The 25556-nt window shown below is 39.0% G+C and overlaps 2 protein-coding genes across 2 annotated transcripts; both read right to left on the reverse strand.

The window, feature by feature from the left end:
- Positions 1-405: 405 nt before the first annotated feature.
- On the reverse strand, positions 406-7668 carry ppib (peptidylprolyl isomerase B (cyclophilin B)). The gene is made up of 5 exons (XM_062063315.1): positions 7427-7668; positions 6279-6392; positions 4071-4164; positions 3808-3992; positions 406-572 (listed from the first exon to the last, which is right to left on the reverse strand). The coding sequence occupies exons 1-5, from the start codon at positions 7559-7561 to the stop codon at positions 450-452; spliced, it is 651 nt and encodes a 216-aa protein (XP_061919299.1). The 5' UTR covers positions 7562-7668; the 3' UTR covers positions 406-449.
- Positions 7669-11905: 4237 nt separating this feature from the next.
- On the reverse strand, positions 11906-23392 carry pdia3 (protein disulfide isomerase family A, member 3). The gene is made up of 13 exons (XM_062063312.1): positions 23118-23392; positions 20463-20541; positions 20271-20388; positions 20090-20197; positions 17670-17799; positions 17461-17577; positions 16343-16468; positions 16077-16259; positions 15871-15979; positions 15650-15778; positions 12643-12722; positions 12492-12549; positions 11906-12415 (listed from the first exon to the last, which is right to left on the reverse strand). The coding sequence occupies exons 1-13, from the start codon at positions 23249-23251 to the stop codon at positions 12305-12307; spliced, it is 1482 nt and encodes a 493-aa protein (XP_061919296.1). The 5' UTR covers positions 23252-23392; the 3' UTR covers positions 11906-12304.
- Between the last annotated feature and the right edge of the window lie 2164 nt (positions 23393-25556).

Raw genomic sequence — 25556 nt, forward strand, 5'->3', positions numbered from 1 at the left:
ACCGGAAGTTTAGCGGCAAATTTAAAATGTCACTTTATAAGTTAACCCGGCCGTATTGGCATGTGTTATAATGTTAAGATTTCATCATTGATATATAAACTATCAGACTGCGTGGTCGGTAGTAGTGGGTTTCAGTAGGCCTTTAAAGCTTAATTTCACATGTATAAACTTTCTTTAGTTATTGGTTGACTGTTAAAAATAGAAAAAGGGCATCTATTAACCAGTTGAAATGAAAACCCTACAAGGGTTTAAGAAAACCTGGAAACTTTATTTGTTCTTTACAAAAACAAAAGATGACATGTACCTTGGAATGCTCGATGGTGAGTGTTACTTGTGGTCCAGTGCATCTTCTCCAGGACAGAAGGTCACAAAAACAAGGTGGCCTGCACGTTTACTCCTTTGCCCCCCCCCCCCCCACCCCCCAAAAGCAGTCTGCTGTTCCAAGTCATCTATTCTTTGGGCACAGCGAAAGGTACGTCCACGTCCAACTTGCCGCAATCGTGGACAACGACGTCTTTGAGAGGCTTGTCGCGGCCGTCTGTTTTGGTGTCCTCAATCTTCCTCACCACATCCTAAAACGACAGCACGTTAGCATGCGTCTTGCCTCATTGCACCACTTTAGTCCATTAAAAATATCTCACTAATGCAATGTTTCATCTCGAGCTGCAGCCATTAATACATGAAACCCATTAGAAAAAAGCTTTGACTTATAAATCAGTTGCTTCAATTAGTCGAATGAGTGGAACTAAAATGTTTTTATAAAATCCAGACCGCATAAAAGAAGGTAGAACAAGTTGCATAGAAATTAAAAGATGGTATAAAAAGGTAAAATACAGTAAATACACAGAAGGTAATAGAAGTAAATTAGAGGGAAACAAAAAAGTAATTGAAAAGGTAAATAGAAGGTAAAAAGTGTAAATACAAAGTAAACTACAAAAAAGTTAAATAGAAGGTAAAATGACGAATAGATGTAAAATAAGGTAAAAGTAGTAACAAAAAGGTAAATATGAATATAGAAGGTATAATAAGTTGAATATATGGTAAAAGGAAAAAGAAGATAAAAGCTCAAATGAGTCAAATAGAAGGTAAACGAAGGCAAAACAAGCTACATAGAAGGTAAAAATTGTAATATACGGTAGAAAAAAGGTCAAAAGGAATTCAGAAGGTAAAAGACAATAAAACAAGGTAAATAAAAGGTAAAATAGGTTAGAGGCAAGACAAGTTAAATAAACGTTAAATAGAAGGTAAAAAAAGGAATATAGAAGGTAAAACAAGGTAAAATGCATCAAATAAGTTAAATAAAAGGTAAAATAGGTTAAATAGAATGAAAATAGAAGGTTTACAAAGATAAAACAAGGTAAGAGACGGTCAAGGAAGGTAAATAGAAAGTACATAAAGGGTAAAAAAGGAATAAATAAGGTAAAATAAGTTCAGGTACCATGAGCTTTGGGTTATGACCGAAAGGACAAGATCACGGGTACAAGCGGCCGAAATGAGTTTCCTCCACCGGGTGGCGGGGCTCTCCCTTAGAGATAGGGTGAGAATCTCTGCCATCCGGGGGGAGCTCAAAGTAAAGCCGCTGCTCCTCCACATCGAGAGGAGCCAGATGAGGTGGTTCGGGCAGGATGCCACCCGAACGCCTCCCTAAGGAGGTGTTTAGGGCACGTCCGACCGGTAGGAGGCCACGGGGAAGACCCAGGACACGTTGGGAAGACTATGTCTCCCGGCTGGCCTGGGAACGCCTCGGGACGAAGTGGCTGGGGAGAGGGAAGTCTGGGCTTCCCTGCTTAAGCTGCTGCCCCCGCGACCCGACCTCGGATAAGCGGAAGAAGATGGATGGATAGTTCAGGTACCAGTAGAGTGGAAAAACAAGTTGTCTATATTGAAGCTATTATCATATGTCTTATTTATGACACCAAAAGACTTCCGAAGTTTGCGAAAAAAATAGATATGATCAAATTAGTATTAATCTCACGGAGATTGCCGATCCATTTTGAGAGATAATGAGGAAGCCAGTCACGTGATCCGTGACGTAGAGTTAGGAACTGCAGATCCCTTCCCCATCAACAACAATGCCAATCATGCAGACTTTATGAGAGCTGACGATTACTTTGGAAAAAAATTATGATCAAGATCCTTATATTTTTGAGCCTGGACACAGAGGATGAACAATACATTTCAGAAACTGAGTGATGGATGCAGTTTCATTGTGACACTATAGCATCCGCAGCATTGCCAGGTGCTAAACATACAAACTAACTATAATAAAACAAAAACTTTGTGTATTATTTTCACTCTCGCTGGGATGCCGACCGACGGGACGCTCACATAATCCCGTTTAGATTAAGAATCAATCACAATCCTCACAAAGGGTTAAAAAAAAAAAAGATGCCACTACCGTCTTTTTGACATCGGGGAATGTTAAAGTGAACGAACCTGTTGGTCCATGGCCACATTTGTCTACTGCCAGGTGAGCGATGCATGAATTTATAATCTAGAATTTACTTTCAGCAAGTTTGAAATGAAGCAGAAGCAGCCGTCGGTGTGTCAACAATAGCTTCAAAATGCTAAAATAGTCTGTTGGTGCTTATAATAACAATATCACTCATATTTGGTTAATTTTCAGGTCATGATATGTAAATGGAATATTGTTGGCGCTTTCTGGATGTTTTTATAAATAGTATAATGAGCGCAACAGAGGACCCTCCATCTGTTGACTCAACTGTTAGCTATTTATGTACGATTTTGAACACATAAAAAAAGCCAAGCATATATGTGTTCCTGTCTTACATAAAGATTGTGAATGATAAACAGCTTTTTCAGGTTTTGCGTGTTTCCAGTATGACTGATCTAATAATATGGTCAGAGTGCAGAAGCGTTACTACTGTGATGTAAATCTCCGAAAATAGCCAAATGGTATTCACAGTGCAATATTCAAAATGGCTGACTAAATTTGTAGCATTTTGTGATGTTTAAACAGTGTTTTCACATACTTTGCAGATTGTAAATACAATTGAAGTGAAGTTTAATTATATTTATATAGCGCTTTTCTCTAGTGACTCAAAGCGCTTTTACATAGTGAAACCCAATATCTAGGTTACATTTAAACCTGTGTGGGTGGCACTGGGAGCAGGTGGGTAAAGTGTCTTGCCCAAGAACACAACGGCAGTGACTAGGATGGCGGAAGCGGGGATCGAACCTGGAATTCTCAAGTTGCTGGCACGGCCACTCTACCAACCGAGCTACATCGCCCCAATTGGATATGGTTTAATGGATACAATGAAAAACAAATGCGCATATAAAGTCAACTTGTTTTTCCACTTTACTGGTACTTTAAATAGAATTGTAGAATGTAAAACAAGGTAAAAGACATCAAATAAGTTAAATAGAAGGTACATAAAAGGTAAAAGAGGGAATATAGAAGGTTAAAGAAGATAAAACAAGGTAAGAAACAGTATAAGATGGTAAATCAAAAGGTAAAAGTTGAATAGAGTGTATAAAAAGGTAAGAAAGGAATTAACAAGGTAAAATTAGTTACACAGAAGGGGGTAAATAAAAAGTTAAAGTTAAATAGAAGGTAAAAAACAACCAAAGAAGGTAATTAAGAGTATGGCAAGTACAAAAATCAGTTTATTTTAACTATTTTCCCTTGAAAATATGCATCAAAGCTATAAAGTGTGTTGGATAGATTCCTTGATCACTAAAATGGATAGTTGCATCCATCCTATACATATTTGAATAAATATGTATTTGGCAGGAATGAAAAGGAGGACAGCGGCATGGACGAGTGACATGTTTCAGACTCACCATTCCCTCCAGCACTTTGCCAAAGACCACGTGTTTGCCGTCCAGCCAGGTTGTCTGCACGGTGGTGATGAAGAACTGCGAGCCGTTGGTGTCTTTGCCGGCGTTGGCCATGCTGAGCCAGCCGGGGCCGTGGTGCTTCAGCTTGAAGTTCTCGTCGGGGAAGCGGTCGCCGTAGATGCTCTTGCCTTTACACGGACACACGCAGACGAAAGATTAGCACGACCGAGTATCGCCAGTTAGCACGAGGAAGGATGAAGACACACCTCCAGTTCCGTCTCCTTTGGTGAAGTCTCCTCCCTGGATCATGAACTGCTTAATCACGCGGTGGAACTTGCTGCCTTTGTAGCCAAATCCTTTCTGTGGGGATGGAAACAAAAACACAACCGCCATGATCTTCTGCAACACTTGGGGCCGCCAAACCAAAACTGAAGATTTTAATAACAATAGATTTAATGTGCTAAACACACTAACGACAATACAACGTGGGTCAAAAGATATGCAAAAATATGAAATGTGAATAAAAGAACCAGAAAACTCAGCTTTGAGAAATAAGTGACAAGTAAACCTCTCCAAAATGTTTCGCTTTACTTTTATTATTATAATTTGTTACTATCATAAATATTTACCAAAACAATGTTTAAAAATGTTATTCTAACTCACCATTTTTGTACACTAATTGTATTATTTATGAAAACTTTTACTTACTAACATTATTCTTTACCACCACCAAGTGTTATTTACTATTATTTACAACTATCTGCTATTATTAACACTATAAATGGTATTTACTACTACTGTTATCATTCACTATTTGCCAATAATATTATTTACTAATTACTTATTTTTATTTGAGAATTGTATTATATACTGTAACTTCTATTAATATTTTTGTATTATTTACATTATTATTATTAATTAATATGTATTACCATTTACACTATTATTATTATAACCAATATTAATTATAATTTACAAATAATATTTACTAATATTATTGGGGACGACTCATTCATCCCCTAAACTTGCAACCACCTTGATGTCGAGGCGACTAAACTAGGAATCTAAAGCTAGCAAGAACAATCCATACACCCACAACACATCTCATCTCATCTGCTTGTGTTGTTGTGAACGACATCATCGATGTCACATCAACTTACAAACACAACAGCGGTCGCAACTTGGGAGGCGCTCTCTTTTTTCAAACAGCTTCAAGTCGCCTCCACACGTCTAGCTGAGAACAGCAACCCACTTCACTCCTTCACAATAATAGCGCTGTGTGCCACATCCGGTCTGACTGCGCTAACAAATTAAAGGTTTCAAAAATTTACCTTGCACAAGCACAATGTAATTAAATTATTGCACTTATTGATACATTTACACAATTATGCTTTGATCTAAAATACTGGTAAAAAATGTCCAAAGATGTATTGCACCATTAAATTTGAAAGATTTAGCATTTAATTAAACATTTTATAAAATTTTATTTGACACAAAAAGCACACACCATACATAATACGGTGGTAAAATAAGTGTAAAAAGTAAAAAAGGGAAATAAATTTTTTTTAATGTAAAATCTGAATTATATTGTTTTTTTATGTTGCTATTGTTATTTAGATATATTATTACTATTGTTTTCCTTTATTAGTTTATTCATTACTAATTCATATCCGTTTAACTATATTTGAAGTTGAGTTTTGGTGGTACAATAAATAGTCTTGTTTTCAAAATGAATAATCGTACAATTAATGGTGATTACAATATCAATCAAAATAATTGTGATTATTATATTGGCCATAATCATCCAGCCCTAGTAAACTCTTCATCTTCGACATCAGCTTTACATGACATTGGTGAACCTCTGACGTGAACAATACGGAACACCGACATGTGACATGCAATGCTAATAACACTGCTAATCATCGTCATGATGACCAATTTTTGGCAAAACAACTTACGCCCGTGGTTTCAGGGCAAAAAAGCCCAGTACTAACTTACAGGAATTACCCAGGATGTGACTAAGTATTTCCAGGTAGTGGCCAGGTGACTGCCAAAAGGTGACTATATAGGTGTTATTTTTTGTTTAGAGGTTTGTAATTATATTTAAGTGTTTAGAAGGTAATAAACAATTCTTCCATGCCTAAAAAAACATCAAAGACCATGTATGGAATGATTGCCGATAAAGAGTCTTTGAAAATAAGGTGCAGGTCAGCGGCCATTTTGGTTTGCAGGTGCTGTTTTAGGGGCAGTTTGAGTAAGGCGGTGTTTAATTTTGTCCGCAGGCCAATAAAAAACACACATTGGATACCCCACATGAACAACAACAACAACCTTAGCTACATGCCATTTGTTTTGGCTGTCCATTGTATTGGCATGTTTTTGCTTGTCAAAAAAAGACCACATTTATTTGCAAGAATAATAGGAAACTTAAGTCTTTTGAACAACCCCTGGAATTTGAAAGAAACATTTCTCACCTCTCCAGTTGCCAAGGCGACAAAGTTCTCCACCGTTTTGGGGACGGTCTTTCCGAACAACCCAATGACGACCCTCCCGACGTCCTCCTCCCCGATCCTCATATCAAAGTAGACCTGTTGGCAAGGTGGAGTCAACACTCAAAAGTTGAAAATGACTAAAAATGACACCTCCCAGCCACTAAGCGGCATAATAACATGCTTTGTATGTGGAATTAATTTAAATAATCTTTTTTGCTACTTAATTTTGTGAACTGAATTTCCCTTTCATAGCAATGCAATATATATATATATATATATATATATATATATATATATATATATATCAATGTTAAAAAAAAATCAGTGGAGAAATATTTGTGAGTCTTGAAGCAACAAATATTTATGCACTGAATTCTAAGAGACTATTTAAAGTACGGGACAGCGTGGCGCCGTTGGGAGAGTGGCCGTGCCAGCAAACTGAGGGTTCCTGGTTCGATCCCCACCTTCTACCAACCATGTCATGCCCGTTGTGTCCTTGAGCAAGACACTTCACCCTTGCTCCTGATGGGTCGTGGTTGGCAGCTCCCGCCATCAGTGTGTGAATGTGGAAATAGTGTCAAAGTGCTTTGAGTACCTCGAGGGTAGAAAAGCGCTATACAAGTATAACCCATTTACCATTTAATATACCTACAATTTGATGTAAAGAAATCCCTTCACAGAGTGTCAAAAATAAAGCTTTCGTGATAAATAAACAAATTAAACTCCATATATTTGTATTATGCTGCCAAAAAGATAAGGCTTAACAGTTTTCATTTGACTGGGAGCATTGAAGTAATGCCTCGTCACATCCAAAGAAAATGCGTCCAATTTCCCAGCAGCCATGAATGCAACACTGGCACTAACAAAGGGAGATTGTTAAAGCTGGGTAGTAACCAGTATTAAATCTTAAAGTGGTCATAATGACATTGTATTACATGTAGGAAAACAAGAACAGAAATGTAAACAAGGCACGATTAATGACAACTGCATACCTGCTGTCTAAATGTTCAATTAGGCTAAAATGTTAAGCTAATGCTAAGGAATGTTAGCATTAGCTAGCTAGCTTGGATGTGACGTGGCTGTTAGCATTAGCTTTCGCATTAGTTCTTTAAGCTGTGATGCTAACATACCTTAGCGGTTACTTTAGGGCCCAACTTCTTCCCGTCCGCGGACGAACCGCCGGGAAAGGCGAGGAAAATCACGGAACCCACGATGATGGTGGCTGCCACAAGGAACTTCATCCTCCTCTCGCAGAGTCTAACCATCAACGAAAAGACTAGCGGCCAGGGAGCGTCAAGCCGGCGCTGGTCGCTTTATAACGTAGCGGGGGGAAGGTGCACGATGTTCGGGGAGGAGTCTGTCTGGCTGCCGTGGCGGGTTCAGCGTCTGCCTGCGAGGTCACGGGGACGTGACGTCATGACGCATGGCTTTTTTTCCCAGCCAATCACAACCAGACGCGTGCTGTTTTTATATTTATGCCGGATTTCCAGCTCCCCTTTATTTTTTTTGATTATTTTAATCTATATTAGTTATTGAAAAACAATTGTTTTGATCATCAATGGAAGATATCCTGTTAATGAGTTTAAACCTTTTTTTTTTTTTACATTAGATCGATAGATAGATAGTACTTTATTGATTCCTTCAGGGGAGTTCCCTCAGGAAAATTAAAATTCCAGCAGCAGTGTACAGAATTGAGATCGAATTTAAAAAGTAAAAAGTAAATAATGGCGGTATAAATGGAAATAAAATAGAAAATATTACATTAAGAATAAAAATAGGCAGCACGGTGAAACAGGGGTTAGTGCATGTGCCTCACAATATGAAGGTCCTGAGCAGTCCTGGGTTCAATCCCGGGCTCGGGATCTTTCTGTGTGGAGTTTGCATGTTCTCCCCGTGACTGCGTGGGTTCCCTCCGGGTACTCCGGCTTCCTCCCACCTCCAAAGACATGCACCTGGGGATAGGTTGATTGGCAACACTAAATTGGCCCTAGTGTGTGAATGTGAGTGTGAATGTTGTCTGTCTATCTGTGTTGGCCCTGCGATGAGGTGGCGACTTGTCCAGGGTGTACCCCGCCTTCCGCCCGAATGCAGCTGAGATAGGCTCCAGCACCCCCCCACGACCCCATTTTTGGACAAGGGGGAGAAAATGGATGGATGGATGGAAGAATAAAAATATAACAGTAAAAATAAGAATATAACAAGAGAAACTAGGCAGTAGTGACCATGTTATGAAAATGTATTGCACACTATGGTTGACAAACCTGTAATACTATAGAAAATGCCAATCATTTATTTTTGGAATGCTATACCTGGCATATTTATGAATTATATTAATCTATTAAAATTGTTATGACACAAGCTACATTTTTCATACATAAAAGTCAAATTTTTTAGAGGTGAAACCCAAAAATAGTTAACAATAATGTCTTTTTTGGATTGATTTAAGTTGTTTTTTTTAATTATTTATTTTATTGTAACTTACTTGAACTTTTAACATGTTTGTATAAGAAAGTTTGAAAATATTGAAATGTATTGGAAGTGCCGTACATTGTGAATATACATTGTGTGTTCAATTGCTTAATAAAAACAAACCCCAAAAAGTAAGCACTTTATTGTGGTCTGAGAAAAATAAAATGTCAATCAAACTGTAAAAATAGATTATGAACATGTATTTTTAAATATACATGTCCATAATATATTTATGGACATGTATATTATACGTACAGGGTCTTAGTACAAACCCTGTTTCCATATGAGTTGGGAAATTGTGTTAGATGTAAATATAAACGGAATACAATGATTTGCAAATCCTTTTCAACCCATATTCAATTGAATGCATTACAAAGACAAGATATTTGATGTTCAAACTCATAAACGTTTTTTTTTTTTGCAAATAATAATTAACTTATAATTTCATGGCCAAAGTAGTTGGGAAAGTGCATGTTCACCACTGTGTTACATGGCCTTTCCTTTTAACAACACTCGTTTGGGAACTGAGGAGACACATTTTTGAAGCTTCTCAGGTGGAATTCTTTCCTATTCTTGCTTGATGTACAGCTTAAGTTGTTCAACAGTCCGGGGGTCTCCGTTGTGGTATTTTAGGCTTCATACTGCGCCACACATTTTCAATGGGAGACAGGTCTGGACTACAGGCAGGCCAGTCTAGTACCCGCACTCTTTTACTATGAAGCCACGTTGATGTAACACGTGGCTTGGCATTGTCTTGCTGAAATAAGTAGGAAACCGACTGAGGTTTCTGGGTGTTGTTGATAAACGGTTTTCGCCTTGCATAGGAGAGTTTTAACTTGCACTTACAGATGTAGCGACCAACTGTAGTTACTGACAGTGGGTTTCTGAAGTGTTCCTGAGCCCATGTGGTGATATCCTTTACACACTGATGTCGCTTGCTGATGCAGTACAGCCTGAGGGATCGAAGGTCACGGGCTTAGCTGCTTACGTGCAGTGATTTCTCCAGATTCTCTGAACCCTTTGATGATATTACGGACCGTAGATGGTGAAATCCCCAAATTCCTTGCAATAACTGGTTGAGAAAGGTTTTTCTTAAACTGTTCAACAATTTGCTCACACATTTGTTGACAAAGTGGTGACCCTCGCCCCATCCTTGTTTGTGAATGACTGAGCATTTCATGGAATCTACTTTTATACCCAATCATGGCACCCACCTGTTCCCAATTTGCCTGTTCACCTGTGGGATGTTTGATGAGCATTCCTCAACTTTATCAGTATTTATTGCCACCTTTCCCAACTTCTTTGTCACGTGTTGCTGGCATCAAATTCTAAAGTTAATGATTATTTGCAACAACAAAAAATGTTTATCAGTTTGAACATCAAATATGTTGTCTTTGTAGCATATTCAACTGAATATGGGTTGAAAATTAATTGCAAATCATTGTATTCCGTTTATATATACATCTAACACAATTTCCCAACTCATATGGAAACGGGGTTTGTATATTACTTCAAAGAAAACTGGTTATGTTATATTTCCCCCAGTTAGCCTATGTCGATGTGTCATTGACCGGGCTAGCATGCTAAGCTACACAAGTGTGACTAAGCATTTGTTCCACGAACATACTAGCTTTTTTAGACAAGGTCATAGACTGTATTGGACAATATAGTTTTCACACCAAATGTCTACTTCCATTTATTACAAGTAATAAGAAAAGGTAAATGCCTGACTTACCTATCAAGGATAGCAAGTTTGGCGTCAGATGAAAAAATATTCTCCGCCTTAATGGTCTCCATCTTTCAAAAGCCTCCCCGATAGAAATCCTAGTTTTGTTCCTGGCTTTGTCATGAATAAGTTGAGAATCGTAACGACGCCTTATAGATTTACTAAGGTCTGACATGTTTAGTAACTTTACGAAGATGGCGGTGCGTAACTGGCAAGCTGGATGTGACACTCAGACTTTCTAATTGGTCAAAAGGTGGGCGGGGCATAGAAATGAAAATATTTCGGGGCTGTAAATCTCATTTTGAAATGAGCATAACCCAACTGAACTACTGTTATATCAGTTATAGAGGTATTAAAAAAGAACATGATTTATTAATGCCTTTTGACATATCAGGGCCATTTAATGATGACTAGGCAACATTTTAAAAAATTAATGCAGTTCCTCTTTCTAAGTTAACCTATACAGCAGATATGATCTACAGCAACAATGTGAGTTGCTTGAGGGGCTGTACGGGACATATTACACAAATTGATTAAGAATCGTTGCAAATAGGAATCATGAGTCATTCAATAATCGCCTTTTTAACCGACTTGTTAGTCAGTATTGCAACATTTTCTTGTTACATCACACCTGCTAACTCTTTTGTTCCACTCATGTGCCGCGGGGTCGTTACAAATGAGCTGCGAACCACACTTTGGACACCTCCGATGTTGAAATGAAAACGTTAGCGTTGAAAGTAGAGATGAAATTATCCGTATAGTTTTTTTTATTATCGGTATCGTTTTTATTTTATTAAATCAACATCAAAAAACGCAAAATACACTTACAATTAGTGCACCAACCCAAAAAACCTCCCTCCCCCATTTACACTCATTCAAACAAAAGGGTTGTTTCTTTCTGTTATTAATATTCTGGTTCCTACATTATATATCAATATAGATCAACAGTCCGTAAGCTCACATGATTGTGCGTGCTGCTGGTCCATTAATAGTACTAACCTTTAACAGTTAATTTGACTGATTTTCATTAATTACTAGTTTCTATGTAACTGTTTTTATATTGTTTTACTTTATTTTTTATTCAAGAAATTTTTTTAAATTTATCTTATTTTATAAAATTTTTTTAAAAGGACCGTATCTTCACCATACCTGGTTGTCAAAATTAGGCATAATAATGTGTTAATTCCACGACTGTATATATCGGTATAGGTAATTAAGAGTTGGACAATACCGGAATATCGGATATCGGCAAAAAGCCATTATCGGACATCCCTAGTTGAAAGGACTTTACACAAGCTTCTATCACCACATCTAGTGTGTGTGTGACAATCATTGGTACTTTAATCTTATCTGCATTTTATGTTGCAAAACAAACTCTCACGGCAGTGTGACGCAGTCAATAAAGGTTCAGATATTAGTTTTGGTTCTTGTGGGCCTTTTTTTTTTTTATTATTTCACAATCCTTCCAAATGTACAAAAACAGAAAGAAACAATTCACCAACATCCTGACGCTCTCCACTGCTGTCGGATATCCAAGTGCATCCGCCAGGACTGGAAATCTCTTAACAAAACAAAACAAAAAAATCGCAGGAATTTTGAAAAGCCGTCCCCTTTTGCTAAAAAAAAAAAAAAAGAAAAAATATCCCCTGCTTCTTCCACGGTATTTCCAAAGCAGCAGAGGACCAAATTGCCTTTCAACTTGGCTTCAGAGCATTCTGTAGTTCACTAACAGAGGAATAGAATTGAGTTCTGTGGATTCCCCCAAAATGGTGGCAGGGATGCCGTGGTGCCTCCCGTCTTCTCATTGGACTTTTTATAGGTCGATCTTGGGATCCTTCTTTTTCTTCGGCTCCTCCTGCACCTCCAAGGGGTTGGCCGCCTCCTTCTTCAGGTAGGCGATGAAGTCGCTCACCTCGCGACCTCCCTGCAAGGCGGGAAGAGCGATAACGTCAGCCTCGCGATCGGTCGCCAGCGCACATCGTCGTCGGGGCGATACTTACCTCGTACTTCTTTGGCTTCGTCTTCTGGCCGGCCGGCGAGAAGTAGATTGTGGGGAATCTGGGTGGAGGAAAGAAAAAAAAGGCTTTTTAGACCTTCGCTTTCATTTGCAAAAAGAAGACGAACAAGCAGCAATATCTTGCCCCGACTCACCCAGAGACTTCGTAAGGTGACGGCACGTCGTTGGCTGTGGCGTCCATCTTGGCGATGACTATGTTAGGATCCATGGCGAGCTTTGCGGGTAAAAACAAAACAAAAATAAACTTCAACATTTGCACAATTAATCAGCGTAGTTCTTTTTAAGTCATTGTTCAACTTTTTCCAAATCCGATACAATACCGATATTGGAGTTGAGTATTGGCCGATACCGATATTAACCCTACACAATATGAGCACAAATCTTACATACCGTATTTTTCGGACTATAAGTCGCTCCGGAGTATAAGTCGCACCGGCCGATAATGCATAATAAAGAAGGAAAAAAACATATATAAGTCGCACTGCAGTATAAGTCGCATTTTTTGGGGAAATTTACTTGATAAAACCTAACACCAAGAATAGACATTTGAAATGCAATTTAAAATAAATAAAGAATAGTGAACAACAGGCTGAATAAGTGTACGTTATATGACGCATAAATAACCAACTGAGAACGTGCCTGGTATGTTAACGTAACATATTATGGTAAGAGTCATTCAAATAACTAGAACATATAGAACATGCTATACGTTTACCAAACAATCTGTCACTCCTAATCGCTAAATCCCATGAAATCTTATACGTCTAGTCTCTTACGTGAATGAGCTAAATAATATTATTTGATATTTTACGGTAATGTGTTAATCATTTCACACATAAGTCGCTCCTGAGTATAAGTCGCACCCCCGGCCAAACTATGAAAAAAACTGACTTACAGTCCGAAAAATACGGTACTTTTATGTTTATTTATTTTAATGTGGAATGTTAAAAAGGTACGATTAAGTGAAATTACTCAAAGAGCAATGGTACAATCTTACCTCCCTCCCTTTTACAACAAATTACTTTAAATCTATTCATATTCAAGACTTCATTATTCTTTCAAACTAATTGTAGCTATACTGCATATAATTATGAATTCATGGGAGTTTAATATTACTGTCTTTTATTAACTGACTTTGTCTTTCTTCTTTGCCTGGTCCTGGTCCCAGGCAGCCTGTCAAAGTACTGTCATGTTGTGTTCATACTTTTATTTTAATATATAAGCAGATGCACGATGTAACCTTAAACCTAGACTACTGCATTGAGCCGTTTCCTTTATTTCAAGGAACTCACCTATGAATTATTGTTCTACTCATCTATGTCAGGGGTGCCCAAAACACAGCCCGCTCGTGTATTCAGTTTGGCCTGGGAGACGTGAGTGTAAATCAGGAATCTGGCTTTTAAATATCTGACAATCTGATTGTTGCATATTTGCCGCCATATTGTGAACAACATGAGTAAATGAGGTCAATGACCATGAATTGTATGTTAAAAAAAAAATCAACAGCACAGTATTTACTTATCACCCAATCCAAACAACCTTCCCTAGTCATGGGCCCAAAAAAATTGCAAGCAACAAAAAGTCAACAGATGTGGTCACACAACTTGCTCACTGAACCGTTATTAAAAAAAAAAAAGATCAAGCACTATAAAAAGTTGCACCAATCGATTACAATGCATGATGGGAAAAACGCAAAACACTCTCCACACTAATCCATGTTTGGCGCATTTTATCTGCTTGATTACAAAACTTTAAAAAGGAGGTCGTCACAGAAGTAAACATGGTAGCAGTCAAACTTTCACATACTCTTAATATCCACTTACCGTGTTTTCCAGATTATAAGTCGCAGTTTTTTTCATAGTTTGGCCGGGGGTGCCACATATACTCCGGAGCGACGTATGTTATGAATTATTAACACATTACCGTAAAATATCAAATAATAATATTTATCTCATTCGCGTAAGAAACGAAGCAAATGTCCGCAATCGTCACACACGTCAACCAATAAGAATTCGGCGGGGGCGGGTCATGGCAGAAGTGCATTGTGGGTCATGGGATGCTAACTGCTGCTACATCCGTAGCTATTAAAATTGTTTATTTCAACATTGGCGGTAACTTATAAAAACTGAGAAGGGCTGAACTAAAATGGCACCGAAAAGGAAATCATATACTGCAGATTACAAGCCGGACGTAGTGAAATATGCAGCAGAAAACGGCGATCGAGCAGCAGAAAGAAAGGAAACGGCGCATACCAGAGGCGACACCGGGGAGGAAGATTTCATGGGATTTAGCGATCGGGAGTGACAGATTGTTTGGTAAACGTATAGCATGTTCTATATGTTATAGTTATTTGAATGACTCTTGCCATGATGTGTTGCGTTAACATACCAGCCACGTTCTCAAGTTGGTTATTTGTGCGTCATATGGCGTACACTTATTCAGCCTGTTCACTATTCTTTATTTATTTTAAATTGCCTTTCAAATGTCTATTCTTGGTGTTGGATTTTATCAAATAAATTTCCCCCAAAAATGTGACTTACACTCTAGTGCGACATATATGTTTTTTTCCTTCTTTATTGTGCATTTTCGGCCGGTGCGACGTATAATACAGAGCGACTTATAGTCCGAAAAATACGGTATATTGATTATTAATTATATATCCTTTATGAACATATATTTGTGTATGTATATTTACACTTCACATGCAGTCGGCTTTCGGACCCCAGCCAAATTTTTTTCCGCCCAATGCAGCAGTCAAAAAGTTTGAACACCCCTGATCTATATTGTCCGAAGCTAGCAACGTTATTTAACTTCCGCACATACACACATCTGCTTGTCTAAACACACAGGCTGCAGATCTTATTTTGAAACTGGACAGGAACGCAGCGTTCCTGTTTGCAAAAACGGGAACTCCTACGCAGCACGAGGCCGTTCATTTGTGGCCACACTTGGAGGATACTGAAATATTTTCTATGTTAACTGGCTGTCCAGCTTCGCACAAGCAAACACGATAAAGGATTGCTTGTATCACAGCTTATAGTGGAGATTTTACATGCAAGCCGATATTATTCGATAGTTTTTTTTTCAGATAGTGGACTAATATTCAATTAAATATATCGGGACATCCCTAATTCGGCTCACCTTCTCTCCAAGTTCGATGTATTTGGGCTCCAGGCTCTTGCAGTGTCCGCACCATGGGGCGTAGAACTCGATGAGCACGTCTTTGCTGTCGTCATTGACGATGGCATCAAAGTTCTCGGCCACCAAAACCTGAAGACAAGCGCAGGCGGGGTGGTGACTGACGAGCGGCAACGCGGTGCTTTTATTATGAAGGTGTAAGGTGTGTTGGGTGTTCATCTCACCTTGACGGGCCCGTCGTTGTTCTCGGGGATGGGCTCAGACTTGAGGTAGCGCTTCAACTTGCCATCAAAGAAGTCCTGCAGGAAACGCTCCAGGGCTTTTCCGTCACGGCTGTTTGTGGAGGAGAAACAAAAGAAAGTTTGAAGTAATCCGCAGGAAATTTAAGCTCGACTTGGGAAAACATTTTTGACTGAAAGTGTGAACGTACGAGAACTCCTCGGCCATGACGTATTTGTCTCCCTTAGTGGTGCGGATGGCCACCAGGGGGAGCTCTCCGTCTTTGTTGTCAAAGCCAAACTCGGACAGGTCGTGGGTGAAGGAGAACTTGTTGGCCACGGTGAAGCTGAGCTGCTTGCCCTGGTCCAGGAAGGTCTTGGCCACCTTCATCACCCTGCGAAGACACGCACACCTCGTAAATACCGAGTCAGCTTTTTACCCACAGAAAAACCAGCCCGGTAGGCCTTGGTGTGGTACCTGTTCCTCCAGTAGTTGGAGCCTTTGGGGTTTTTGTCGTAGTCTACGTCATAATAGGCCACCAGCAGGTCTTTCCCTTTCAGCTGGTCTTTGTTGTCGTCGGTCATGTGAGGGCAGATTCCAAATCTGAGCAGAGACCGTTTGCACAATATTTAGCAAAAAACGCACACAACTCTTCAAAATAATCACGCTAAAGGTGATGACGGATCAAAATCTCTAACAGCTAATTTTTTGATGGCCTGTGGCGCACTTTACAAATACTATTAAAAAAAAAAAACATGAAAAGTGGAACGAAAGTGAAAACAGGTGAAATGTTGACACTAATAACACACAGCTCCCATGCAGGCTGTTTTTTTTTCCCCCAACTGTCATTGCTTAAAAAAAAATAATGAATCAAAATCAATGTTAAGAATTATTGACCGATTCAAGGCTTCAATTACTTCACATCAAATATTGCATTTTGAAATATTTTGGGAGGAAAATATTGCACCGTTTGGCCGTATAAAAAACAAAATTTTTTTATAATGAATGGATAGATCTGAACTTGATGTAAAGTAAAAAAAAAAAAAAAAAAAAAAGTAAAAAAAACATGTATGACATTTTAACATTAATGAGTGGGGCTCTTTTGGAACCCTAAGAATGTGGATTTTTTTCTTTTTTTACTTTAAACTCATTGCTCAAAAAATAATGAATAAAGTCAATGGTGTTATGGATTATTTAATCCAATTACTTCACATCAAATATTTCACTTTGGGGAAAATATTGCAAATTTTGTGTTGGTCATAAAAAACAGGGTTTGGACTGAAAGGGCATAAAACATGGTTTTACTTATGTCAATAGACCTTAAGTTGATCTACAGACTTAAGCGTTGAATAAATAAATTAAATAGTATAAGACCTATTTTTAAAATTTTTATGAATGAAACCCTTCCAGGTCCTTGGGACAACACTTAAGTGCTCTAAAAGGGGAGAAAAAAAAACTTATTTTGTATTCGTTTTAAAAATAGAAACTTTAACATGGCCCCCGCATGCTTTTATTTTCAGTGTGCAGCCCTCAGTGGAAATAGTTTGGACACCCCTGCTGTCACCCCCACCCTAAATGATAACAGAAACACGTACACGCTGTCCTGAACGAATCTCTTGATTTTGTTGCTGGTGAATTTTTCTTCGCTGAATCTGACCGAGCAGTCTTCAAACTTGTTGCTGAGTCTGGCCGGGCGGAACAGGATGACGCCACTGGAAGATAACAAAAAAAATTTTTTTAAAGTGAAAAGTGTTGGCAGTGATCTTCTGAAAGAGCGAAAAGAGAGAAAGGACGCGCCGCTCACTCTTGGTCGACGTCCTTGCTCTTGAGGAGCGCCTCGGAGAAGGTGTGGGCGAAGCGGAAGTTCTCCCTCAGGGTGCTGGCGGCCTTCTGGAACTCTGTGTTTGCGGCACTCTCGTGGTCGGCAAAGAACCCTGGCAAGAAAAGAGGACCATGTTCACACCAGGAAATGGAATCTATAGCCAGACCAAGTTGCTTTTGTTGACTGTTTCAACAAAATCAGTAAGTGGTGTCCTGATTCTATTTTTTATTTTAATTTTTTACATTGGATACTGATATTGGAGCCAAGACAATTGGCCGATACTAATATTGATTCATTATCAGCAGGAATCACATACTTTTATTTTGTAGTATGGAATGTTAGAGCCTTCTCTGTTGCGGGTCCCAAACTCTGGAACGATCTCCCTCTCCATGTGAGACAGGCCCCTTCTTTGGCTACTTTTAAGACCCTTCTTAAAATCAATTTTTATTCACAGGCTTTTAACCCAGCATGAGACTTTAAACTGTTTTTAACTTTTTTAACTGTTTTTAACTTTGTAACTGCTTTTTATCTAACAAATTGTTCTTAGGGTAATTTGTATTTGCTTTGTCAATGTGTTTTTTACTTCTGTTTTAAATGTTATTTTGTAGTCTGTCCCTTGCCTCTATTTCTTTGTGGTGTACAGCCCTTTGTTCTTCAACTGTGGTTGTTTTTAAAGGGCTTTATAAATAAAGTTGATATGGTATGGTAAAAGGTTTGATCAAGTAAAATATGTCAAAGGTTAGTGTTTTTTTTATACCTACCATTGCTTGATTTATCATAAACCGACTGGAGTAGACATATGCTGTCTTTAAGTTGAATAATTGTTTTTTGGTGACACCTAAAGCGATGAATGAGGCGGACAAGTTTGTTAATGGATTCTTTCTAATAGGCTTCTGGATTAGACATTTTGTATGTGTAAGTAATATGCAACTATAATTATCTGATACTTCTTTATATTGACAAATGTGCTGTTTAATGCTGCAATATTGTTCAATCAAGGACACGTATGTCTAGCTTGTGTGCTGTTGTGTAGCTGCTAGTACCCTACAGCCTACCATGTTTACCTTTGTAAATGACAAACACAATAAAAGACCCACTTTGTGTGCTTATTGGAGGACATTTAGATGTTAACTGGCTGTCCAGCTTTGCACAAGTAAACAGGCCGCAGGACTGTTTGTAGCAAACATTTTAGATGTAAGCGGATATAATTGTTTTGCTGATTATATCGGATCGGGATACCCCTAAAATAATGCTTGGTTCTATCTACAGTAAGGACGTACCGATTTTTAATATCATGGTTATTGTCACCAAAATGATCACGTTATTATTATAACAGTGTTGGTAAATGTGCTCAAAAATTACTCAAACACTTATAACCAAATATGATTTTTTTAAAAAATGAAATACAATATATACCGTATTTTTCGGACTATAAGTCGCAGTTTTTTTCATAGTTTGGCCGGGGGTGCGATTTATACTCAGGAGCGACTTATGTGTGGAATTATTAACATATTACCGTAAAATATCAAGTAATATTATTTAGCTCATTCACGTAAGGGACTAGACGTATAAGATTTCATGGGATTTAGCGATTAGGAGTGACAGATTGTTTGGTAAACGTATAGCATGTTCTATATGTTATAGTTATTTGAATGACTCTTACCATAATATGTTACGTTAACATACCAGGCACGTTCTCAGTTGGTTATTTATGCGTCATATAACGCACACTTATTCAGCCTGTTGTTCACTAATCTTTTTTTATTTTAAATTGCCTTTCAAATGTCTATTCTTGGTGTTGGGTTTTATCAAATAAATTTCCCCCAAAAATGCGACTTATACTCCAGTTCGACATATGTTTTTTTCCTTCTTTATTATGCATTTTCGGCCGGTGCGACTTCTACTCCGGAGTGACTTATACTCCGAAAAATACGGTACCCACACAATATACTTTCTTGGCAGAGGAAACATTTTATAATAAAGTTGTTCTGGCTACTTAGGAGCCATATTATTTTAACTTGAGTGTTTATGTTTTTTAATGATAGAAAAATATGTGTTGGGTGCATCATGTCCAGGTTTTGCAGTTTTTTTTATGTATGCTATGTCACTGCTTCAGTTCTTGAACTACTTTCCATTCATTTTTACATTTTGCTGAGCAAAAATGTGGTAAGTCAATACAATATAATTTTCAAATGTTATTGTAATTTTATCTAATATACCGAAAATATTGTCTGATTACAATAACATTTTAAAAGTATATGAATAAGAAGACAATTAACCTTTTTGAGCAATTCCTTCACTATTTTACCTATGCGGTTGTGCATGGAATAAGTTCAAAAATATCTGCCTGAACATCAAACACCGTTCATACCAATCAAGAATAATGAATAAAGTCAACTTACCAACAACACTTGCGTCTTTGTCTGCGATAAACTTCTCAAACTCCGCCTCGGTCTTGAGCTCCACAGAGGCGGGGCCAGCCTGCTTTTTCAGGAAACTGACAATCCCGTCTACAAGAGACCAGTAAACTACTGTTGACACCCATACACCCGTGGTCTGGATTTCTAAGCTAAAACCAAGTACCTGCAATTCTGGGACCCTCATAGGGGCCGGAGACGTCTCCTTCCCTGAAGATCTTCAGGGTGGGGTAGCCGTTGACTCCATATTTGCCGCAGATTTGGCTGTTGGCTGTGCAGTCGACCTGGAAGGAATGTAAACAACGTTTACGATCTGAAAAAAAGAACACGTCAAAGATATACGTGTCCCGTTAAGTACCTTGACCAGAGCGACGAGGCCTTTCAGGCGCGTGGCCGCTACCTCGTACTCTGGAGCAAGACGTTTACAATGGCCACACCTAAAAGGGACCAAAGACTTTAGAAAGACAAATAGACTAAAGGAAGTATTTGCTTGGCTGGGAATATTTAGATAGCTGTACAGGAGTGAATACACATTACTTTCTCTGCAGTCATGGGCGTTAAATGTATTATTTACTCTTTTGATTAGCTAACGACATTGCATAGACCAGACCTGGGCAAATTAAGGCCCGGGGGCCACATGCCGCCCGTTAAGCTTTTCAATCTGGCCCGCCGGACATTCCCAAATAATTTTTTTTAGATGTTTAAGATGGAAAGTGTAGCTGCCATTATGATGTGCAGTGATGTTCTGCACTATACTAAGTATTTCAATAGTTGGAATCTGCGCTTTTGGATGATATACTAGTTACTATGGTAATCTAATTAGTTACTATGGTAATCGACGTCACAGCAGCTCAGACGAGCTGCTGTGAGTGTGGGCGGGAAGCGTTTCCAGGACATTTTCACAACAAAGTTCTAAAGCTTAGTGATGTATCAGATATATCAGATTGTAGGTTGGTTTATTTTGTACCCTCCGCGTTCATATTTTACTGTTTGTTGCATTTTTGTTGCGTTTCACTTGATTGTAAAATATGTCGATCGAAAGGGGGTGTGACATTCATATTTTGTCAATATTCAGTGTTTTATCGTTCATAGAAAAATTTAAAATTCCATTATGTTTTTTAAGGCGGTCTGTCATTAAGTTTTTAGCATTCAATCAAACATTATTGTCAGGTTTTGTATTAGTGTTCCTAAAAATAGATATACCGGCCCCCAGACACATTTTTTTCTCTAAATGTGGCCCCCCCGAGTCAAATAATTGCCCAGGCCTGGCATAGACAGTGGATGGGTTTTTCTGCCGCAAAGTAAAGTCAAAATATTTAAGTTAAAAAGTAAAAGTACCAATGATTGTCACACACACACTAGGTGTGGCGAAATTATTCTCTGCATTTGACCCATCACCCTTGATCACCCCCTGGGAGGTGAGGGGAGCAGTGAGCAGCAGCTGTGGCCGCGCCCGGGAATCATTTTTGGTGATTTAACCCCCAATTCCAACTCTTGATGCTGAGTGCCAAGCAGGGAGGCAACGGGTCCCATTTTTATAGTCTTTGGTATGACTCGGCCGGGGTTTGAACGCACAACCTAGACATCTCAGGGCGGACACTCTAACCACTAGGCCACTGAGTTGATAATTATGTATTAGCTAACTAATAAGCCGCACCACTACTTGCTATATATATCCTACCAAGTCAGTCCTACACTGTTTCAATATCCATTTCTCTGATGATGCAATTGTTGATGCTTTTTGATTGATTGAGACTTTTATTAGTAGGTTGCACAGTGAAGTACATATTCCGTACAATTGACCACTAAATGGTAACACCCGAATAAGTTTTTCAACTTGTTTAAGTCGGGGTCCACTTAAATTGATTCATGATACAGATATATACTATCATATATACTATCATCATAATACAGTCATCACACAAGATAATCACATTGAATTATTTACATTATTTACAATCAGGTGTGTGGAGGGGATATGGACATCAAGTAGTGGACATAAGAGAGAGAGAGAGAGAGAGATCAGAAGGCATAAGAAAAAGAAAAAGTATCTGCATTTGATTGTTTACATTTGATTATTAGCAATCCGGGGAGGGTGTTAGTTTAGGGTTGTAGCTGCCTGGAGGTGAACTTTTATTGCGGTTTTGATGTTGATTGTTGATGTCTGAAGTGTTGATACCAACCAAACCTACCCCCCCCCCCCCTTCCATATCCCACACCACGGATTGTAAATAATTCAATGTTTATACTCTGATGATTATCTTGTGTGATGACTGTATTATGATGTTAGTATATATTTGATAGTATTTGATATTATATATCTGTATCATGAATCAATTTAAGTGGACCCCGACTTAAACAAGTTGAAAAACTTATTCGGGTGTTACCATTTAGTGGTCAATTGTACGGAATATGTACTTCACTGTGCAACCTACTAATAAAAGTTTCAATCAATCAATCAAAAAAACCATCACCGACAAAAACATACTGCGCATTTAACAAGGCCTGTATTTTTTACTGATGCGTGGCGTTTCCTTAAAGATGCTTTTTGTTTCACTTGCAACGCATTTAAGTTTCGGTACATGCGAAAAGCACCCAACAGTTCACGTCAGCCAATCAGCGGCGGACAACTAAGTTCCCCCGTCCAATCAGAACGCGACCAAGTTCCCCCGTCCAATCAGAACGTGACAACAGGTAAAGGTCCCGCCTCCCAACTTCCTTCATCGCTGGTTGTTTCAATGAAATACGTGCTAAACAGCGCATTATAAAGTGAAAATGACGCGGAATGACATCAAATGCTTACATGTAAAAACAAAACAGCTTTCATTTCTATCCTGAGCTAAATTGAATATTAATATATACGAGACATTGTGCATTTTATCGTCGTGCTAGCTAGTAGCATGCTAACATTTTCCCATTAGCCGCGTATAACTGGAATTTGCGAGCAAAACTAATGTGCGATAAGAGTAGAAGTAAGATGTGTGGGAATTAAACTTAAGAGTTAACGACTCACCACGGCGCAAAAAACTCGACGAGGGCGAGGTCGTGGCTTCCAATTTTGGTTTCGAAGTCGTCGTCCGTATAGTCGAGCACGTCGCTCGCTCGGGCGAACCCGGCGAGCGCAACCAGGAAGAGCAGCCTCAGCATCGCACTCGGCTCCGCTTACAACGTCCTCGGGTGAACCTGAAGGGGAAAAAAACAAGTGCGTGTCGGACACAGGGCGACTGTTCCTCGGCGGAGATGAAGCGCAAGCCGCTGAGGATCGACAGCAAAAAGCACAGAGAAGGCGGAAGAGATGCGAGAACTACGCCTTACCACAGTGTGGCAGCCTGCCATTGGTCAGCACCCAGTGTCAATCTGTGGCGATCAGCCAATCAGAACGCGTGACACTGGAGCCTGTCATTCGCCAGCCAATCAGAACACGACTAAATCCAAACTCTTTAGTCATTATGAGGAAGGTTCACTGCTGCACTACTAAACGTCAAATTGTTTCATAAATGCAGATTTTCATCTTTATATGATGACACATTTTTACATTAACCAAGGAAGAAGTGTTACTAAACTTACACAGCACTTGATTTGTGAGTGAATAAAAGTGGCTAATAAAGTTAATGGTGTGGTATGCTTTGCTGTGATAGAAAACCTGTTTCTGTCTTGGGGACTTGATTGAGGTTATGTGTTTGCTTATACAAACAAGTCATTCTCATGTTTTGAAGTAGTCAATCAATCAATGTTTATTTATATAGCCCTAAATCACAAGTGTCTCAAAGGGCTGCATCCTCGGTTCAGATCCCACATCAGGGCAAGGAAAAACTCAACCCAGTGGGATGACAATGAGAAACATTGTTGCAATGTGCCCTAAAACTTCTTAAAGGCAGTCCTGGTAAACATTGCAGCTTTACACCTTTGTCAAAGGAGGCATCATTCGTATGTGTTTGCTTATACAAACAAGTCATTCTTATGTTTTTAAGTAGTCCTGACATTCCTACTTTTTGCAGCCCGTTTTACAAACAGGTTTGTTGCAATGTGCCCTAAAACTTATTGAAGGAAGTCCTAGTAAACATTGCAGCTTTACACCTTTGTCAAAGGAGGCATCATTCTTATGTGTCAGTTATTATCATTATCCATGCGTTCGTTACGTCTCGTCTCGATTACTGTAACGTATTATTTTCGGGTCTCCCTATGTCTAGCATTAAAAGATTACAGTTGGTACAAAATGCGGCTGCTAGACTTTTGACAAGAACAAGAAAGTTTGATCATATTACGCCTATACTGGCTCACCTGCACTGGCTTCCTGTGCACTTAAGATGTGACTTTAAGGTTTTACTACTTACGTATAAAATACTACACGGTCTCGCTCCATCCTATATTGCCGATTGTATTGTACCATATGTCTTGGCAAGAAATCTGCGTTCAAAGAACTCCGGCTTATTAGTGATTCCCAGAGCCCAAAAAAAGTCTGCGGGCTATAGAGCGTTTTCTATTCGGGCTCCAGTACTATGGAATACCCTCCCAGTAACAGTTAGAGATGCTACCTCAGTAGAAGCATTAAGTCCCATATTAAAACTCATTTGTATACTCTAGCCCAGACCTGGGCATTGTACGGCCCGCGGGCCGCATCCGGCCCTTTGCGCATCCCTGTCCGGCCCGCGTGAGGCCAATCATAAATTACAAAATAAATTTCAAAAAGTATCTATGTCGAGTGTGCAATACAACGGTGCTGCTTTTGTTTTGAAAAGCGTTATTTGTATTACTTCCGTGTGGACGTATGCGCGTCTGCGATTGTGAGTGAATTGAACGGCGCAATCACAAATTACAAAATAAAGTTTAAAAAACATCTATGTCGTGCGCGCAATACAACTGTGCTGCTTTTATTTTGAAATGTGTTATTTATGCCGTATGTCCGGGGGGAACCTGTGAGTGAAGGTGCATAGAGACAAGTGATGAGACGCTAAAAAAAGAAAAGTTGATGACGAATGGCGTGTTTTCAACAAGACAGGGAATGCCAAGTATTTCTTTACATAAATTAATGGTAAAGCCGTGTGCTTAATGTGTGGTACACAGGTTGCTGTGTTTAAAGAATATCATTTTAATCGCCACTACACGAAGAAACACGAGGGAAAATACCGGAATGTGTCTGATGAAGCTCGCGCAAGGGAGGCTGATGTAAAACTGCAAACCCAACAAGGACTTTTAGCCAAATTTCACACCCCCAGAGATGCAGCCATCAGGACAAGTATCGTCATTTCTCACAAAAGCCCCAGAAAAAGTAAGGCGTTTTCTGACGGAGAGTTTATTAAGGAGTGCTTATTGGACTCTGTTGCGCTGATATGCCCGGAGACATGGACTGTTTTTCGCTAACTTTGGATGAGAGCTGTGATGTATGTGACACCGCCCAACTGCTCTTCTTCTTACGTGGGATAACTGCAGACTTTCAAATCACGGAGTAGCT

The sequence above is a fragment of the Entelurus aequoreus genome, linkage group LG11 (assembly GCF_033978785.1).
Source record: "Entelurus aequoreus isolate RoL-2023_Sb linkage group LG11, RoL_Eaeq_v1.1, whole genome shotgun sequence".
NCBI lineage: Eukaryota > Metazoa > Chordata > Actinopteri > Syngnathiformes > Syngnathidae > Entelurus > Entelurus aequoreus.

Excerpts from the sequence above, each read along its gene's own strand:
- ppib (XM_062063315.1), bottom strand. The coding sequence starts at position 7,561 with ATGGTTAGACTCTGCGAGAGGAGGATGAAGTTCCTTGTGGCAGCCACC. Across the intron at positions 6,393-7,426 it reads GCCCTAAAGTAACCGCTAAG|GTCTACTTTGATATGAGGAT; the intron begins GTATGTTAGCAT and ends CCTTGCCAACAG. Across the intron at positions 573-3,807 it reads GCAAAGTGCTGGAGGGAATG|GATGTGGTGAGGAAGATTGA; the intron begins GTGAGTCTGAAA and ends CTGTCGTTTTAG.
- pdia3 (XM_062063312.1), bottom strand. The coding sequence starts at position 23,251 with ATGCTGAGGCTGCTCTTCCTGGTTGCGCTCGCCGGGTTCGCCCGAGCG. Across the intron at positions 16,469-17,460 it reads AGATTCGTTCAGGACAGCGT|ATTTGGAATCTGCCCTCACA; the intron begins GTACGTGTTTCT and ends GTCTCTGCTCAG. Across the intron at positions 15,980-16,076 it reads GTCATGGCCGAGGAGTTCTC|CCGTGACGGAAAAGCCCTGG; the intron begins GTACGTTCACAC and ends CTCCACAAACAG.